Source organism: Pipistrellus kuhlii, unplaced genomic scaffold (genome assembly GCF_014108245.1).
Source record: "Pipistrellus kuhlii isolate mPipKuh1 unplaced genomic scaffold, mPipKuh1.p scaffold_m20_p_3, whole genome shotgun sequence".
Classification (NCBI taxonomy): Eukaryota; Metazoa; Chordata; class Mammalia; order Chiroptera; family Vespertilionidae; genus Pipistrellus; species Pipistrellus kuhlii.
Genome location: NW_023425529.1, coordinates 161,930,730 through 161,950,452, shown reverse-complemented (window position 1 = coordinate 161,950,452; position 19,723 = coordinate 161,930,730). Strand labels below are relative to the sequence as shown.

General features: G+C 48.3%; 1 protein-coding gene across 2 annotated transcripts in view; it reads left to right on the top strand.

Annotated features, from left to right (window-relative positions):
* The first annotated feature begins 5,644 nt into the window (after positions 1-5,644).
* The window catches only part of GRTP1 (growth hormone regulated TBC protein 1), a 33,230-nt gene continuing 19,151 nt past the window's right edge, over positions 5,645-19,723 (top strand). The window contains exons 1-3 of one of the 2 annotated variants that reach the window (XM_045588809.1): positions 5,645-5,813; positions 6,231-6,382; positions 13,929-14,087. In XM_045588809.1, the coding sequence (XP_045444765.1) occupies positions 5,767-5,813; positions 6,231-6,382; positions 13,929-14,087 (358 nt within the window). In that variant the 5' untranslated portion in view covers positions 5,645-5,766. The remainder of the gene's footprint in view (positions 5,814-6,230; positions 6,383-13,928; positions 14,088-19,723) is intronic. The other variant, XM_036457337.2, reaches the window with a different exon arrangement.

The window sequence follows — 19,723 nt, the reverse complement described above, 5'->3', positions numbered from 1 at the left end:
ACGGAGCAGGCTCCCTGCAGCCACCTGTTCTCAGGAGGGGTCTCTCCTGGCGCGGGTGAGGGTAGTAGGGGAGAAGGGAAGTTAATCAGTGGGATTGTCAGTCCAGCTCAGCACCAATGAGGCAGAGAAGGCAGTGCAGAGGGGTTGTTTTTGGCTTGTCCTAGATCAGGGGTGGGGGAATGCCCAGCCCAAGAGTTGTATAAGGCCCTCTAAATCATTTGGTCTAGCCCTGCCAAGGCATTAGGGATGAGTTTGTTTCAGAAAACAGAAGGAAAACAAAGCAATACTTAGAGAGATGGAGTTACATTTATTACTCGTGAGTCCAGAGGAAAATGTCTCTCAAATTCTGGACCCCAACATGCAGGAATTTTCCCTATTTATATGTTTTTACACTCTTTGTCTCCCAAATATGGGGTGTTTCTGTCCCCTTTTGCAAGTTCTTAAAGAGCCCGTATGTGATGGGCCTTGAGACCTCAACCAGAGGCCTGGCCTGGTGCCAGCACTGATAACCTTGCCTGGGGAAGGTTTAATGGCCTCTCTGAAGTGGGAGTAGTCTTAGCAAGCAAGAATTTACAGAAGCCAAATAGCAGGGTTAAAATTTCAAACAGAAGTTTTTATATAAGATGGATGCTTCAAGTTAATTAAATATAGCTGACTACTTTTTATGTTGATAATTTTCTATGACCCACGAATGATGCTATAAATACTCAAATGGCCCTTGGCAGAAAAAAGGTTCCCTACCCCTGTCCTAGATGAACAGGGAACACCCCTAGTCCCATCTAAGTCACATGGGACAGGGGGTTCTCTCTGGAGAGCCATTTTCCAGAACACAAAGTGAGATGCTGTGTTTTAACCTTTACTGTTTTCCAAGGCTACAGGGCCTGGAAAGTTCAACTATTGGTTTCCATTAAAATACGCACAGACATACAAACATATGATCAAATAAAGGCTTAACAATATTACCTCAACATCATTAACACACTTGATATCATTAACAGTTCATTAATCTCATCTACTATCCAGTCCATATCAAATTCCCTCCCAGTAGCCAGCAACACCTTTACTTTTGTTTTTTTGGCACATGTTGCAGCTGGTTGTCCCCTCTCATAAGCCTCCTTTCATCTATAACGGTCTCCCCATTTGCTGAACAGCAGGTCACACTGTTGTATAGCCCAGTGGTTGGCAAACTGAGGCTCTTGAGCCACATGCGGCTCTTTGGCCCCTTGAGTTTTTAGCAAAGGCCTGCTGAGGAGGACCCTAATTAAATTAATAACAATGTACCTACCTATATAGTTTAAGTTTAAAACATTTAGCTCTCAAAAGCAATTTCAGTCGTTGTACTGTTGATATTTGGCTCTGTTGACAAATGAGTTTGCCGACCACTGGTATAGACTATGGCTCATGGACCAGATGTGGGGGCCTGTGAGAAATGCAGAGTCTCAGATTACCCCACCCCTGTCCTGCCCTGCCCCGCTGAATCAGGACCCACAGCTTGCTGAGTCCCCAGGTGAGTGTCTGAGCAGCACAGCTGTAATTTGGGTAAGACACCCTTCCCTGACACCTGGGACTCCAGCAACCCCACGGCATATGCCAAAGCTCTGTTTATTGGCTTTGGGTCTAAGGACATGACAAGGAGACCCAGCATGGCGCTGGGCACCCTCTGCCTCACATTGGGAGGCACTCAGTGTCCAGTGGGCTACTGCAGTGATCTGCAATGGGCCGGCAAGTTCAGACGTCACCTTTGTCCCTCCATCACTGGCAGGTCTATAGCCCCTCGATGTCCATTAGGCTTGGAGGGAGGGGTACTCTAGCAGCTCTTATAACCACATAATGAGAACAGGAATTCCTGCAGGAAGTCGGACATCCGTTGGGGGGTGACAGCAGACTGGGCTGCAAGTGGTCCTCGAGGCCCCCAGCCCCGCTCAGTGCAGCCTCTCCGGAGGAGCTGGATCCCCTGTGCAGCATTCTCATACACCGGACTGACCCGCCCCCCTGGTGTCCAGAAGGTTTAGTGCTGCAAAGCGGGTTCCCCACACAGCTTTACCAGGGGCACCAGGAAGGGGTGCTCTGGGGAAACCAGGCGCTGGCTGCCTCTGCACAGGCTGCACGCTCCCTCCTGAGGGTGTGTGTACAGTTTGATTTCCTTACTCCAGCGTGATCTATCCATCACAGACCATCACAGCTGCCCGCTTGGAGAAAAGGGAGGCAGCCAGGAAGGTGCCCAGGACACTTGGAGCACTGGGCATGGGGAGGTAGTGGAGGTGCACTGAGGACACGGGGAGCTTGGGGAGATGTGTAAGGGGAATTAGGGCACGTCGGTGGGGTTCCAGCAGCCCCCAGACCTCCCGGAGGCCCTTCTAGCTTCTTCGCCCTCTGGCTGCTGACTGTCCTTGCCTGCCCTGGGCCCTGCCTGGTCCTTTCTATCTCTCCTCCCACTCTTCCTGGAGGGCAGCCCCACTCCTATCTGACTTATTCACAACAGAGAAAGTTCACACTCCGGTTTTATCTGGCTCTAAAATACTCTTGATCTGGGGCACTGCCATCACACTCAAGTTTAAGGCATGTGCCCCGTGGTCTGTGTTTCCTGTGGGAGCACTGGAGCTGCAGGACCAAGGTTGCCCTTCAATGCGGCTGTGAAGAAGTGGGGAGGAGGGGGGTGAGGCTGGAACCCTGATACCCATCCGGAGAAAGGCAGGAGTTTACAGAAAAGAGGAGCCTTGAGGAAGTCAGAAGTATTCGCCAGGACTGCCAGGCGGGATGGAAGTAGCGGAGCTGTGCCCGCAGGGCTGGAAGCTCAATGGTTTGGGGGCATAGGATGCTGAGTGCAAGAGAAGTGTCCGATGTACTCACAGAAACCGCGACAGGAAGTAAGAAATGGGGTTTGGGCTCCATAGGGGAAAGATGTTCAGTCAATCCCATGGACCCGTAGCAGAATGACAGGAAGGGAACAGGGCAAACACTGTAGGGTGGGGAACAGGGGGAGGTCGCTGTGTGCCTGTTCTGTTTTTGCTTTTTTTTTTTTTTAATATATTTTGTTGATTTTTTTTTTTATAGAGAGGAAGAGAGAGGGATAGAGAATTAGAAACATCGATGAGAGAGAATAATGGATCAGCTGCGGCTTGCACACCCCCTACTGGGGATGTGCCCACAACCAAGGTACATGCCCTTGAACAGAATCGAACCTGGGACCTTTCAGTCTGCAGGCCGACGCTCTTTCCACTGAGCCAAACCGGTTTCGGCTCTGTTCTGTTTTGTAAGACCCAACAAAGGTAAAGTAGTGTGGGCCGAGGGGATCCCCCCTCATGATTGTGTAAGGATAAGTCACCCTATCTGTTGTACTTGGGCATGGGGAAGAAAGGACCATTGTTGGACATGTGCCAAGGAGGTCAGAGCGCGGATAAGAGGTCTTGGAAGGAAGCGATACTTTGTCTTTCAAAAGCGAAACGCTGTGAATGGAGCTGAAAGCCTGGAGAATTTTCCCAGAACCAGCACACTGGGAGGGTTGGCAGAACTGGCATTTGGGGTTATGCTTACTCAAGCACTGACTTTCCTATAGTCTTGCAGGATTTGGGGAGGCTTAACAATGGATAGACTGATGTCCCCAATTTAGAGGCATATGTTGTGTTCCACAGATTACTTCCCAGGCTCCTGTTCAGCCCTCGAACAGAACAGCCCCCAACAACCAGAGTAAAATTCCCAGCCTGGTTCACAGAAGCCCTGGCAGTGGAAAGCTGGGGATGTTATTTCTACCGCACATGGCAGTGGCTTATGGGTACTTTTCTGCAGAAAGAGCATGTGGAGTTCTAGAAAGACTTTTCCTCAAAGGTGGGCTGGCCATGGTGAAGGGGGTTCCTTGGGCACAGGAAGGTGGTCAGGGAACATTTGCAGAGAAGCTGTCTTCCCGATCTGCCTGATTGCTTACTGTTCTGAGACCACTATTAAAAAAAAAAAAAAAAAAAAAAAAATATATATATATATATATATATATATATATATATATATATATATATATATATATATTTCCCCCATTGATTTTTTACAGAGAGGAAGGAAGAAGGATAGAGAGCCAGAAACATCGATCAGCTGCCTCCTGCACACCCCCAACAGGGAATGTTTCCACAACCAAGGTACATGCCCTTGACCGGAATCGAACCTGGGACCCTTCAGTCCTCAGGCCGATGCTCTATCCACTGAGCCAAACCGGTTTCAGCTTGAGACCACTATTTTTTTTAAAAAGGACTTTGGGGATGTGGAGTACTAAGGCTACAAAGGTACCTTAAATCTCAAAGCATTTTAAATTTCCTTTTATCTCACCACATTTCCGATGCAAAATTCAAAACACACGGTTCAGGCAAATTTTCCGGGGCCTCCAGCTGGGGAAAGCAGTGCAGGCCTAGTTTGCCTGCCATAATGCTGCAACCTCAGTGCTACTGTGAGCCGGACCAGCAGGGATGCAATTCAGAAGCAGGGCAGCCCTGGATCTCCAGCCAGGAGCGGCTGATCCACTGTTTTTGTTTGGTGGTGCTTTCCTTCAGCAGTGAAAGGCAAATGAAGCTGCGTGATCAGATTGCTGTTCGTTTTGGGAGAGTCCTGGGAGTTGACTCATGCTCCCAAGATTCTGGACACAGCATCAGGGAGGCCTGGGGAGTGGTGCAGACGCCTGAGCTGTTCACTCCCAGTCACCCCAGATGGCAATCCCGCAGGGCGCGGCCCAGCCCTCCAACTGCTGGGCTGTAACCGCCAAGGCCAGTCCGTTCTGACACCTCATCTCCTGGCATTTTCCTGGGCCCAGCTCGCTGCAGCTGGGCTTGGGTGGAGAAGGGAGGCAGGAAGGAACAGGGCAGGTTCTCAGGTCTGAGCTGTAGGTGGTGGAGATCAAATTAAAAAAAGAAAGAAAGAAAAAAGACTTGCTTTTTCTGCATAAAGCAAATAAAAAAGGTCTCCCAAGTCAGAACTCTGGCCTTTGGAACTGCTGGGCACTGAGGCTTGAAGGGATCTCGGAAGAATCCAACCTGAATGATCTTCTCCAGCCTTGACTCGACCCCCCCCCCCCCCCCCCCTCGTTCCCCATTCCGTAGCCTGAGGCTCGCGCCTGCCCCCATCCCGCCCTGCACCGCCCCCATCCCGCCCAGCACCACCCGCATCTTGCCCGCCAGGTCGCCCCCTATCTCGCTCCTCCGGTCTCCTCATCCGGTTCCTGCACCCCCACCCCGATCACCGGTTTACCCCCGCCCACTCCCATTTCCACCCCATCCCCTCCAGCACCCGGTCCCGGTTCCCTGGCTCCCAGGCCTCCTCCCTGAGGCCGGGAGGGAGTCGTGGGCAGGGCCACCCCCTCCCACGCTCCTGGCACCAGTGGCCTCGGACTACGTTGCGCCCTCCGCCCTCCGCAGGGGCCGCGGGAGCAGGTGCAACCCCGGCGCCGCCCTCTCCGCGCGCTCTGAGGCCCCACCCGCCCCTCCGCTCCCTTTTCCCGGGCCCCCGCCTCATTCCCACGCCGCTCACCGTCCCCCGTCACCCCCGCACTATCTCTCCCCCGCTTTGCAGCACCACCCTCCCCTCCCCTCCTCCCCCTCCTCTGGCCCCGCCCCCTGCACCGCCTCTCCCCTCCCCCACCCTGCACCGCCCCCCGCCGCCGGCCCCCCTCACCGCCCCCTGCGCCCGCGGCGGCGGCAGCGCTCCGATCGCCCCGAGCCCCGGGAGGCGGACCGGGCACCCCCACCCGCCGCGGCCTGGCGGCTCCGGGCGGCCGCCAGCCTCCTCCGCATGGAGCCCTCGGAGCGCGAGCGGGCGGCGCGGGAGCGGGTCCCCAGGTGGGCGCGCAGGGCCGGGGTGCCCCCCGCCCAGCCCGGGGGTGCGAGGGTGGCGGTGCGGGGTTTGGAGGTGCTGGAATGGGACGTGGCGGGATATGGGGGTGCGGGGAGTGGGACGGGACGGCGGCGGGGGAGCTGGCCCTGGCGCGTCCCTCGGCAGGAGCGTCTTCTTGCTTCTCTCCGCCGGAGACCCCTTTCTGCACCGGGAGGGGGGGAATGGGGGGGGTCCGGGGCGCGCCCCCCTCCCCCCGCGGGTCGGTCACGGCGCCTGACTGCCCGCCCTCCACGCCAGGGCCCGCGGGCGGGGGTGGGACCCCGGGACCGGACCCTGGGCAGGGCCCGGCGCCCTGTGCCACCGGTCCCACGTGCGTGGGGAGCTTGATTCAGGGCTCCACGGTGTTTCTTTTTGTACTGCAGGATTGACCCGTACGGGTTTGAAAGGCCCGAAGATTTTGATTATGCAGCTTATGAGGAATTCTTTTCCACCTACCTGGTGATCCTCACTAAAAGAGCGATCAAATGGTCCAAACTTCTAAAGGGAAGCGGCAGTGTCCAGAAAAGTATGAGAGGTGAGTTTGGAACTTGGTCCACACACACTCCACAAACAGGTCACTGGCTGATAGATGCTCCGGGGGGAAGAGGGGTTCGCGATTCCTTAGACACCTCTACTCCAGGGAGGCCGGCTGCCTGGAGTCTGGCGTCTTTCCCGGGGATCCAGAGATTGGGAAGTGGCAAGGCAGGTGTGTGCCCCACGGAGGCTTCACGTGGAGGTTCAAAGCTTTGAATTCAGCTAGAAGTTGCACTTTTAAGGTACAGGGTGTTCTTTCTTTCTTTCCAGAAGAAAATTGGCTTTCTGCTTCTCAAAATGAGATTGGCCAGGGCTCTCCACTTGTCCATGCTTGTGACCAAGCCCTCCCTGCCTGCCTTCCTGGACCTCTCCTCAGCTGTGCTGCCCCAGCCCCTTCCCTTCCTCTCTCTAGTCCGGGGCCTCCTCCCTGAGTCCTCCTCTCTGTTCCTCCTGCGCACCCCTGGCTAGCACCTGCCTCTCCTCAGGGTCGTCCCCAGCCCCTCCCATCTTTTTCAGGCGCTGCCCTGAATGCCACCTCCATGAAACCTTCCAGAGCTCCCGTCTGGAATGGCACTCCCTCATCACACCACGCATACCACTTTTCACCCCTTTCCTGCTCCTTTTGTCCTCGCCGTCTAATGCAGTGCAGATCTTAGTTATCTTATTATTTGTTTCCCTTGCTGGACTCAAAGATCCCTCTCTGCTGGCAGGGATTGGTCAGGGTAATTGCTTCAGTGTTTTAATGAATGAATGAATGAATGAGTGAATGAATGAATGACGTGTTTAGGTGGTAACTGCTGGGCAGGTGGAAGGGTATTGGTGGGAGTGTGCCCCTTGGTAGGAGTTACAAGAAGTCAGATAAATGGTGCACAGAGGTGTGTCGGGGTTTCCTGAAATAGGACATTGATGACAATTAAGGCTGAGGACAGAGGTCAGAGGCAAGGGACTTGTGACTAGAGTATTAGGGGTACACTTAGCAAGGGCCAGAGATGGAGCCAGGGGACCCTGCATGTAGCCACACAGCACCTGAACCTGGCAGACAGAAGCCAACTGTAAAAGGAATTATGAGCAAGGGGATGGAGCGATCAATTTTTGCTTTTAAAGCAGTTAGTGCATCTGCCCAAAGTGGGCCCAGCACCCAGTAGGTGCCTGGAATATATTTGTGGAGTTGACAGAGGGCTGGGTGTAGCAGGTGGGTCTGGGAACTTGTCCCGTAGGGTAGGGGTAGGGGTAGGGACCTTGTCCCTACACCTGGGACAGCCCTCCCTCCTCCAGGCTATTACTGATGGGGGTGCTTAGTGAAAACTCAGGTAGCTCAGCCAGAATGGCTCATTTTTATTTATTTATTATTTTATTTATTTATTTATGTATTTATTTATTTATGTATTTATTTATTTGCATCATCCTGTGCTCTAAAAGGCTGCTGGTTTGATTTCTAGTCATACCTGAGTTTCGGGTTCAATCTCTGGTTGGGGCACATATGGAAGGCAACCAATTTCTTTTTCCTTTTTTTTCTTTTTTTCAATGGTTTTTTGTTTGTTTTTTTTGTTAACAGCTCTCTAGAAACATTGTGGGAAATAAATGAGCCACAGGGAGGCTGCTGTTAGCTCACTGGGCATTCAGAGAAAATGTCTTGAGTGCAGATTCAGGGGGGTAGCCCAGGATGAGCTGCCACTGCTCATTGCTATTCTGGTTACAGGTCCAATCTTAGGAGAGAACTGCTGGTGTGGGTCAGTAGTTTACTGTTAACCCATGATCCTGCAGGCCAGTGATCGAATCCTGGTCAGGATACATGTTCAGGTAGATTAAACTTAAAAGTGTGTTCACAAGTGCTGTCCTATCTTCTAGTGTGTTCTTCTTCTGAGCAATGTTAAGAAAAGTTAAAATCCTGCCTCAGAAAATGTCCCTGCTTTTTTACACAACCATCTATGGCCCCAGCTTTATCAGAGTGAAAGTAAAACTCCTCATGCAAAACCACAGCTCATCTTTTTGTTGCCTTTACACCCAAAACAGGCCTGGGTTTTTCAATCCTCCCTGCTCAGTCCCACCATCACCTCCTTACAAGGTGGCTCTGCTGCCTTTTACCCTCTTCCCCATCACCCATGTGTCACCAGGAGGGACTCACCATCCTGAGCGCGGGGACCTGGGCGGCAGGACCTGAGAGGCCTGCTCCCCAGGCTGGAGGGTTCACGAGGGTTAGGCTGCAGGGAGGCTGTGAGCAGAGAGGAACCGGGAGGCACGGAGATGCCAATCTCGGGCTGTTGGGGCTCCAGGCGCCTCAGACACACCCTGCACAGCAAGAGCGTTGGGTCCTAGGCCTCCTCCACCTCCTTCTTCTCACGACCAGTGTGCTGAAGCTGTGAGTCCCTGAAGAACCTGGAGTTCAAAATGGAAGGCAACCGATTTCTGTTTCTCTGTCACATCCATGGTTCTCTCCCTCTCTCCCTCCCTCCGCTCTCTAAGCATGTTCTCAGGTGAGGATTAAAACAACAACAACAACAACTCAGGGAAACTATCATTTCATAAAACTAGCTGGAAGGGACCTTAAAGTTGGTCCTTAGCTGCTTTACAGAAAGCTAATAATCTCCAAGGTGCCATGTACCATCCTACATGAAACATGTCATCCCTGCATGGGCCCTGTGTGTTAATGTGTTTCCAGCAGCACATCTGCCTTTGATTTTTTTAAAAAATTGCTCAACTGAGGATATTTTTCCCATTGGTTTTTAGAGAGAATGGAAGGAGAGCGAGAGCGAGCGAGAACGAGAGGGAGATCAATGTGAGAGGCACATCCATTGGTTTGTCTCTCGAATGCGCCCTAGGAAACACACCTGCGACCCCCGTACATGCCCTTAACCCCTGACTGGGAATCAAACCCCCAACCTTTCGGTGAGAAGGCTGACACTCTTCCACTGAGCTACACTGGCCAGGACTGCCTTTAATTTTTCCTTTTGATTTATTTTTAAAAGTTGAATAGTCTTTTTGTTTTAAAAAGTTACCTACAAGTATTCAAAAATAGACAATTTACGTGCATGATCAATTGTCTTCACCATACTAAAAGATGAAAAGTGATACTAAGCTTCTCTCCTGCCCCAGGCTCCGGTCTCCAGTAAAAGTGACTGATCATGGTGACTGTCCTTTCGTCTCCTCCAGGAGCAGGATGTGTACACACAGGAGGGTGTGCGTGCACACATGTGTATAAATGCAGCAGCCACACCCATGGGGCTGCAGTTTGCTTTTATTACAGGAGAAAGCTTCCTGTCCAACATGGTTAACTCTGGGCTACTAAGCCAGAGGCCAGTTAAAGCAGAGAATCACAGCAAGCTGATGTTTGTCACCAGATTCTGTCCTATCATCTCCTGTCCTTCGAATAGGGTGGGTCCACTAATTTAAATTTTGTATCACACTCTCAATTCATTGTCTCTATTTTCCAGTATTGGGGTTTTTTTTGGTTGTTGTGTGGTGCGTGTTTTTTCCACGTAGAGCAGGAATTGAAGCGACCTGAATACAGACTCCTCCCAGATACTGATTCTTTTCCCCATCCTACAGTTATCTTAAACTGGATTCAAAGATTCACTTTTGCTTTTGCTTTGGGTACCTGTCTCTTTCAACTCTTTCTAAAAATTTAGCTTGGTTTTTACTGAAATAATTCTTGCTTGCTTGCTCTAATATTTCTAAGATCAGTAAAAGTGTGTGATTATGGTGACAAGTGCCTTTACAGAAAGCTAGCAGGCTTGGATAACAGGTTTAGGTACAAATATGTTTGATTCCTGATGAGCCCTCAGCCGAGGGGATGGGATTCAGTGTCAAGGTGAACGGGAGAGCCTAGTGGCCTGATGTGGTTTCAGGGAATGCACAGATTAGTTCAGCGAGAGCGCGAGGTGTGGCCTCACACGGGTCTGTGATCCAGGATGTTGCCACTGGAGCTTGGTGCAGTTTCCGGGTGTGACAAGGAAGCAGTGAGAGCATGGGCTGTCAGGCATAAACACAGCTGGACAAGTTATTCCAGAATTGGGAACCCAGTGTTCTCCTGCCACGCATCCTAGGCTGACTGCCGTGTCGTCAGGTACGTGACGTCTCAAGGAAGAGATGACATGGAAGGGATGTTGGTCCTGCAGTGACCAAGAACCTCGGTCTTGGAGCCTCATCCTTGAATATCAGCTAGCACACCTTGAAATCTCCCTTTGATCCTGTGTTTGTTTGTTTGTTTTCCATCTTATCTTGCCTTTGTTGTTGTTCTATATATTTTTGTCTCTTCAGGGGAGGATTTTCATCTGTATTGCCTATCTTAAAATCTTCAGTGACACAAGTATCTATAAATCTTGACATTCAGCCTATGTTCAGATAACTTAGGCTGCTTGATTATGCTACTTGTGGATATGATGAATATTTTTCTTTTTCTTTGCCTACAGCAAATATCCACTAGGGCCCTTAAAACAGCTTACTCTTCCTCCCACAACCTTGAAGACCGAGCTCAACAAGCTTAGCCCTGTCTCGACCTAGCTCCTATCCTTACTCCCATTCACGTCCCATTTTGATGTGAAGGGACTCCACAAGCCGAAAAGCCTCCTGGCCACTGGCTTCTTCTGGATCTTCTTCCCAGTGGCTTAGAAAATCGGCACCATATAAATTAGAAATAAATTACAAAGGCACATTTTCAAAGACAAATACCCAAAACTGGAGATTTGCTTAACTTTGTTGGGGCAGACAATTGGACGTTCATTCTCTGGGGTCTGGCTTCTTCTTTTCCCTACTGTTTTTCCTTTATATTTTATTCTCCTGCAACTGTGCACGCTGACCTGTGGGAGAGCCCTGCCCTTGGGAAAGGGTTTCTGAAGGCAAGGAAACTATTTTCATTCTTTCCTGAAGACACATTGTAAGTTCAGATAGCAAACATCAAAAAGTAGCAAAGACATGTGTTCTCCAACTTGAGCTCTGACTGTATTTCAGGTACGAGGCTGAGTGCTTGACTTATATTTTATAGATGAGAAAGCTGAGACCTGCTCAAGGTTTGAGGCTAGCAAGTCACAGGAGAGCCAGTGTGTAACTCCATAGAGAAGGGGTTAGCCATTTTGTACTTGCCCTTTCTAAATTGCTTTTCTTTTTTTGCTATTTAAATCTTTATTGTTGAAAGTATTACACATGTCGTCTCCCCCCATTGCCCCTTCTTAAATTACTTTTTAGAATTTGTAGTGAAATTCACTCTTATTGGTACACTAAGCACCTGTTGAAGGAATATTCCTGCAAGACTTCTGGCAGGCTTCCCTCCTGCCATCGCCACCTCTCCTGCCTGCCCCATCCGCCACTACCGCCATTGTCTCTGCAGCTGCTGCACACCTCACCCTGCCCTGCCCTGCCCTGCCCTGCCCTGCGTATGCTGCCAGTGCTTTCCCTCCAGCAGCTGCAGTCGCCTTGCTTTCCACTTTCCCTCCCTCTTCCTTCTATGCTGTCTTCAGCCTTCACTCCTCCCTCCCTCCATGTATGCAGATTAACCACCATCCTTGTTGGGTTAATTTGCATACTCACTCTGATTGGCTGGTGGGTGTGGCTTGTGTGGTGGAGTGATGGTTAATTTGCGTATTACTCTATTATTAGGTTAGATAGTTCTATGAATTTAGACAAACCTATAGAGTCACATAACCTCACCACAGGCAAGAGTCAAAGTAGTCCATCACCTTCAGAATTGTCTTTTGCTGCCTGTTTGTGGGCAGTCCCCGCCCCCACCTCAGGACAACCACTGATCTCTTCAGCCATCAGGAAATGCGCTATAAGTGGGATCATGCACCTTGTGGCCTTTTGAATCTAGCTTCTTTCAGTTAACATAATGTGTTTGAGCCGAAACCGGTTTGGCTCGGTGAATAGAGCATCGGCCTGCAGACTGAAGGGTCCCAGGTTCGATTCCGGTCAAGGGCATGTGCCTTGGTTACTGGCATATCCCCGGTGGGGATTGTGCAAGAGGCAGCTGATCGATGTTTCTCTCTCATCGATGTTTCTAACTCTATCCCTCTCTCTTCCTCTCTGTAAAAAATCAATTTATAAATATTCACTTACAGTGTTTTGCATGAAATTAAACTTTCATTTCTCTTGGGGGAAATACCTAGTCATATGGTAACGGTATGTTTAATTCATAAGAAATTTCAAACTGTCTCTTCAAAGTGGCTGTACAATTTTGCTTTCCTACCATCAATGGATGAGATTTCCTACTGTGTCACATTCTTGCCAGCACTTAATATTTTGGGATTTTTTTTTATTTTGGACATTTATTGTAGGAAAGACTATTCTGTATCTGCATTGAAGTGCCTTTGCAACTTTGTCAAAAAGCAATTGGTTCTATTTATGTGGGTCTGTTTCTAATTTTGTTCTTTTCTTCTTAAAAACAATATATTGTTATTGATTTTGGAGAGGAAGGGAGAGGGAGAGAGAGGTAGAAACAGCAATGATGAGAGGGAATCATTGATTGGCTGCCTCCTGCATGCCCCCACTGGAGATCAAGCTTGCAACACAGGCCTGTGCCCTGACCAGGAATCTAACTGTGACCTCCTGGTTCATTGTTTGATGCTCAACCATTGAGTCACATCGGCTGGGCAGTGAATATTGATTATTGAAGTCACTCATGTTTTTTGGCTTATTTTCCTATATGTTTCTACAGTCATTAGAAAACTACGGATTACCTTTTCACATATTCGTTTTCAATAAAAAAAATATTCCTCCCAAATGCTGTAGTTCTCAATTTAGAGAGATTAGCTGCAAAACAAGGCAAGGGCATCTGCAGCCGCAGCCCGCCGCTCCCAGCCAGGTGCTGCGCACAAATTCACTGCTCCAGACCTGCTGTCTCCTGTTTTCAGTTTGTCCTCTCACTGGTCTCTGCCTCCAGAGGACTTTCTGGAACACCTGTGTGACCTCGGTCCCTACTCCTGCACCATCACCTCCAGGGGAGGACAGTGCATCTGAGCCTGGTGCACGAGGGCCTCAGGGTCTGTCCCAGCCCACAGCTGACCCTCCAGCCCGCGAGGCTCTGCTTGTAGCTCCCAGGACCAGCACAGAGTCTCTTCCTATCTCATGTCCCTTCACTTGGTGTGGCTTCTGTCCCTTCAGTTTTCCTGACATTTCCTCCCCGCTGCAGTGCCTGGGTCGCAGTGACTATGTCTGGTCCACGTTGCTGAGCAGGGGGTCGAGGCTGGGCCTGTGGCTAACCCGTCTCTACATCTTTGGAGTCTGGCACAGTGTGTGTGGCAGGAGGTGAGGGAGGACCAGTGGATGGACTTTGAAGCCCCTGTCTGGACAGTGAAGAAGAAGTATATGGGGTTATCGCAGCCTCCCACTTGGTTGGGCTCAGTTTGGGAGAGAGCAGGAACCTAGAATGACTGTATGTACCAGTTTCAGGGGTGATGTATGGAGTTTTGCATCTTTTTCATGTTTGATTGAAGGAGACAGCTGGTGAGCTAAAGGCACTGAAATGAGTGCCATTTGCTCAAAGGGCCCTCTAGGGGGTTCTGACCTTGGGCCACGTCTGTCTGTCCTTCTAACACGGTCCCTCCTCTCGGTTTCAGTGAAGCGCTATATCCGGAAAGGGGTTCCCCTCGAGCACAGGGCCCGCGTCTGGATGGGGGTGAGCGGAGCCCAGGCCCAGATGGAGAGGAACCCTGGCTACTACCACCAGCTTCTGCAGGGAGAGAGGAACAACACCCTGGAGGAGGCCATCAGGACAGGTGAGCATGGCCTCCCTCCGGGGGACCTGGCGCCCAGGCAGGAGGAGGAGGCGGGGCGGGAACCATCCCCAAACTGCGTTTGTACTCAGTCTTTGAAGTCGTGATGTTGACAAAGAAACAAACATGGTTAAAGATGCACCAACTGATTCCAGTTTGAAATTTTATTTTTCTTAAAGGAAAATCAAAACTTAAGTGTTCATGAGGAAAAAACAACGTCTTTTTATATATGATTTCAGAGAGGAAGGGAGAGGGGAAGAGAGAGAGATAGAAAAGCATCAATGATGAGAGAGAATCATTATTGATGGGCTGCCTCCTGCTTTCCCCACACTGGGGATTGAGCCCAAAACCTGGGCATATGCCCTGACCGGGAATTGAACCGCGACCTCCTGGTTCATAGGCTGACACTCAATCACTGAGCCACACTGGCCGGGTGAGAACAATGTCTTTAATTTATTCAGCAAATATTTGAGCACCCACCTAGCTAGTGAGGAAAATGACCATGGAAAGACCAGGCTTCTTCCATGAAGAAGCCCTCCAGGGGAATGAGAAGGGCACTGAGCAAGCAGTCATAATACAGTCGGTAACGCAGTAAGGGATTTGTGCCTGCCGCACATAGGACTTACAGCTACACCTGTATCTTAAAGCCACACACCAGAGTTTTCTTTCTTTGTGTCAAACTCTTAAGACTTGTCTAAGGACGCTGGTATCTTGGGCCTCTGATCTCTTTTTTTTCCTTCCACTTTCCTCATAGTTCCATAGGCTCTCTGGACAAAGTTCTCAAAAACAAAGTTTAACCTACATTGAACAATTGCACTTTAAGGAAAAACATCTGCAATTCTGATTTTAACAGTTTTGGGGAAATAAATATGTAAATAAATAAATAAATATATAAATATTTTTTTAAATGAACAAATAGTTCATTTAAAAAATTCAATTGCTTTCCATGCTGGGAGGTTATCACACTGACTTGTGATGGCGAGAGAGTGGTGTGTCCCCAACATAAGGAATGGGGTCCTTCAGTCCTTAGGGTCTCATCTGCGCAGGGTTGGAACCAGTGGGGAGAGCTGGGGGTGCTGAACCCTCTGGCTGCATCCTGATTGCACAGCAAACTGGGGTCAAAGGACTCAGAACAGAAGCGGTTGCTGGCTTTGCAGGCACAGCCTGGGATATCACTCAGCAGGGCCAGAAATGCTGAGTCAGGTTGGGAGGTCCAAGGCAGGCTGAGCATAGTAAACAAAATGAAATGTTGCTATTTGCTTGACAAATGAATTTAGAGGCTCTATATTGTGCCGGTATTTTTGGATAGATTTTTTTTTTATTGTGGTAAAATATACATAATATAAAATTTACCATTTTATCTTCCCAAACTGAAACTCTGTTCCCATTAAACACTAACTTCCTGTTCCCCTAGTCCCTGGTACCCACCATTCTACTTTCTGTCTCTAGGAATTTGGTGACTCTTAAGTGTAACCAAACAATCCATGGGTCTAGGCTGCCTGTCACTACTTGAGCTGGTTAAGCAGAGACAGGGTTGAGTCATAGATGAGCGTTTATTCCAAAAATGCCCACCGTACGGGAGAGCAGCAAAAATCTGCTCTGCACCCCACCGTAAGCCAGCTGTTTATATTGAGCGGGACAAAGATTACATGGTGATGTAAGAAAAAGTGTATGCCAGCTGGGCAGTTTTCATGTAATGAAGGGCTGGAGATTTGCAAAGGCCTGCAGGTATGCAAAGGCTGGGGGTCTTCAAAGGGCTGGCGGCTCTGGTTTCTGCAACAAGGTCGTTCATCTTTCCATGATAATAGGCAGCTCCCGGATGGGGAGGATGGGCCATGGGCCGCATTTCCTGGTGAGCTCCCAGTCAGGTTAGAATGCGCCTTCTTTCTCCCTCTCTCTCTCTCTCTCTCTCTCTCTCTCTCTCTCTCTCTCTCTCTCTCTCTTTTTTTTAAGCCACAGATGCAGTTGTTTCTTTATTTTTTTAAAATATATTTTATTGATTTTTTACAGAAAGGAAAAGAGAGAGGGATGCAGGCGTCCTCAAACTTTTTAAAGTGGGGGCCAGATCACGGTCCCTCAGAGAGCTGGAGGGCCGGACTATATGAACTACTAATTCCTACTGTAACACCTCGGCTGCGCTCACTGCCCAAAATACCTGGCGGGCCGGATCAGACTCCTCTGCGGGCCGCATGTGGCCCGCGGGCCCTAGTTTGAAGACCCCTGGATAGAGAGTCAGAAACATCGATGAGAAAGAATCATTGGTCAGCTGCCTCTTGCACCCCTCTCCCCCCTCACTAGGGATGTGCCTGCAACCAAGATACATGCCCTTGACCTACATGCCCTTGACCAGAATCGAACCCAGGACCCTTTAGTCCGCAGGCCTATGCTCTATCCACTGAGCCAAACCAGTATCGGCAAGAATGTGCTTTCCTTAAACAGAACAAACAATCACAGTTAACAGAGCATGGTTAATATTTCTCACAATTATAGCTGGTTCCTACTATTCTATTTCTGACCCTATCGTAAGTACCTTTTATAAGTGGAATCATTCAGTATTTGTCTTTTTGTAACTGACTTATTTCACTGAGCATAATGTCCTCAAGGTTCACCCAGGTTATAGCATGTGTAGAATTTCCTTCCTTTCATTGTATGTATAGACAGTTTTGTTTAAAATTCATCCATTTGATGGACAGTAAGGCTGTTTCCATCTCTTGGCTATTGTGAATAATGTTGCTGTGAACATGGATGGGCAAATATCTCTTCGAAACCTTACTTTCAGTTATTTTGGGTTTATTTCCAGAAGTGGAATTGCTGGATCACATGGTAATTCTGTGTCTTTTTTTTTTTTTTTTTTTTTTTTTTTTTTTTTTTAGCAATTTGCACAAATAGTTTTATAGGATTAGTAGAGTGGATGTTTCATCCCATGTAAGCATAGTCTGAATGTCCTTGTTCACATTCACTTCTACAATTGAAGGTAGCATTTTCCGTAGAAAGATTTAAAACCAGCCGAAACTGGTTTGGCTCAGCGGTAGAGCGTCAGTCTGCGGACTAAAAGGTCCCAGGTTCGATTCCAGTAAAGGGCACGTACATTGGTTGCGGGCACATCCCCGGTAGGGGGTGTGCAAGAGGCAGCTGGTTGATGTTTCTCTCTCATCGATGTTTCTAGCTCTCTATCTCTCTCCCTTCCTCTCTGTAAAAAAATCAATAAAATATATTTTTAAAAAAAGATTTAAAACCATATGAAAAAATTTCTCATAACAAAAAAATATTACCAAAAAAAAAAAAAAAAAAAAAGAGCACAACTGGTCATTGTAGTCTGAATTAGTAAAAAATGAAAACAAGAGCACTCATTTTCTCCTGACCAGTTGCAGTTTTTGGAATGCTTAGAATTCCAGAAAAAAATAATTTTGTGGAAATTAAAAAAAAAAATCGGAATGATTCAAGCCACTCAGAGACACAAACAATCAAATGAAAGGAATTTTAGTTAATGACAGCGTATCAATTACTTCATTAATTGTAACAAAAAATGTATCGTGCTCATAAAAAATAAAATTAAATTCATCAAGTAAAAGTTTTTAAAAAAATGTATTCATGGCTAATAAAACAGAGAAACCCTATGTCTCCCTTCTTGGGGATGACATTACTCAGTCCTGAATCATTGCAAAGCTCTTTCTCACTGTCCCTGTAATACGACATGTCAGTCCTTCAGGTTGTCAGATGTGAAAGGCATAGGCCGAGGCAAGGATGGAGAATGAGACAGACTTATGGGGGGCATTTAAAAAAGCAAAACAATTTTTTTTATAGAAAACAATAAAAAATAATGTGCTTTGGGACACTAAGCTTGTTGTTCAGCCCAGATCTAGTTTTTTATAAGCAAAGACAGGCCTGGGAGCCAGAGGATCATTGTTGCAGCTTTTCACAGAGGTTTGTGGACATCATGCTAAAATAGAGGTTGGGCCCTAGCCAGTTTGGCTCAGTGGATAGAGCATTGGCCTGCAGACTGAAGGGTCCCGGGTACGATTCTTGTCAAGGGCACATGCCCAGGTTGTGAGCTCAGTCTCCAGTAGGGGGCATGTAGGAGGCAGCTGATCAAGGATTCTCTCTCATCATTGATATATTTATCTTTCCTTCTCCCTTCCTCACTGAAATGAATAAAAATTAAAAATTATAAAAAATAAAATAAGTAGCCCCAGCTGACATGGCTCAGTGGTTGAGTGTTGACCTGTGAACCAGGAAGTCACGGTTTGATTCCGGGTCAGGTCGCATGCCTGGATTGTGGGCTTCGTCCCCAGTGTGGGATGTGCAAGAGACAGCCAATCAATGATTCTCTATCATTGATGTTTCTCTCTCTCTCTCTGTCTCCCTTCCTCTCTGAAATCAATGGACATATGTTTAATAAATAAATAAATAAATAAATAAATGAATAAAATAAGTAAAATAGAGGTTGGGTTTCCTGAGGTATAGAGGGGAGACACCGTGCATGCTTATCTTAGATCATGACAGAGGAAGCTAATGGTTATGGGGGTTCCAGAGTAAGATCTAGGAGGGGTATGTGATTTGTTTTGGTTATCATACATAGCACAGTAGCAAACACCATGAATCTAAGTGTGGTCAGTAGAATCAGAAAAGATGCAAAAGTTCACGTTGATGTCCTCTATGCCAGTGGTTCTCAACCTTTCTAATGCCGCGACCCTTTAATATGGTTCCTCATGTTGTGGTGACCCTCAACCATAAAATGATTTTTGTTGCTACTTCATAACTGTAATTTTGCTAACGTAAATATCTGTGTTTTCCGATGGTCTTAGGCTCTATGCTCTTGCACCTGTCTACAGCATTAACTTATAAAACTCAGCTTTCAAAAGTTAGGCATCTGCCCTGGCTCAGTTGTTTGGGCATCATCCGTGCACTGAAAGGTTGGGTGCGTGGAAGAGGCAGTTGATGAATGTTTGATTGATGTCTTGCTCTCTGCTCTCACATTGATGTTTTTCTCTCTCTTTCCCTCTCTCTCTAAAACTCAATTAAAAAATCTAAAAAAAAAGTCAGGCATTGTCTTAGTGACCTCGTCCAGCACCCTTGTCCCTGCACTGGGCCCTGGTGCTCTGGTGTGGCCTGGCAGGCCAGGTGGGAGGGCCGGGCGGAGGAAGTCTGATGAGCAGGAAGAGGCTGGCCAGGAAGCCTTCTTGCAGACAAAGGTTGACAACCCGGGCATGTGCCCTTGACCAGGAATTGAGCCGCGACCTCCTGGTTCATAGGTCCACATTCAATCACTGAGACACACCAACCAGACTTACAGTTCTTAGTTTTTAGTTTTGTCTGTTTATCTCTGAAAAGGAATTTTGGTATGTTCTGCTTCTTTATGTTTTCAGTCTTCAGAACTGGGGAAAATTTTTAGAGTTTTGTGTTAGATGTCCATCTGTCACGTGTTCTAGAGACAAGTATCCCCTTAGCTGAGAGGGGGCAGCGGGAGGACAGGTTTGCAGGGTGAAGAAAAGTGAGGGAACATCCAGGCCCTGCGGGGGCTGGCCTCCCCCAGATAAGCCCACTCTGCTGTCACTGATTTTTAAAAATATATATATTTTATTGATTTTTTACAGAGAGGAAGGGAGAGAGATAGAGAGCTAGAAACGTTGATGAAAGAG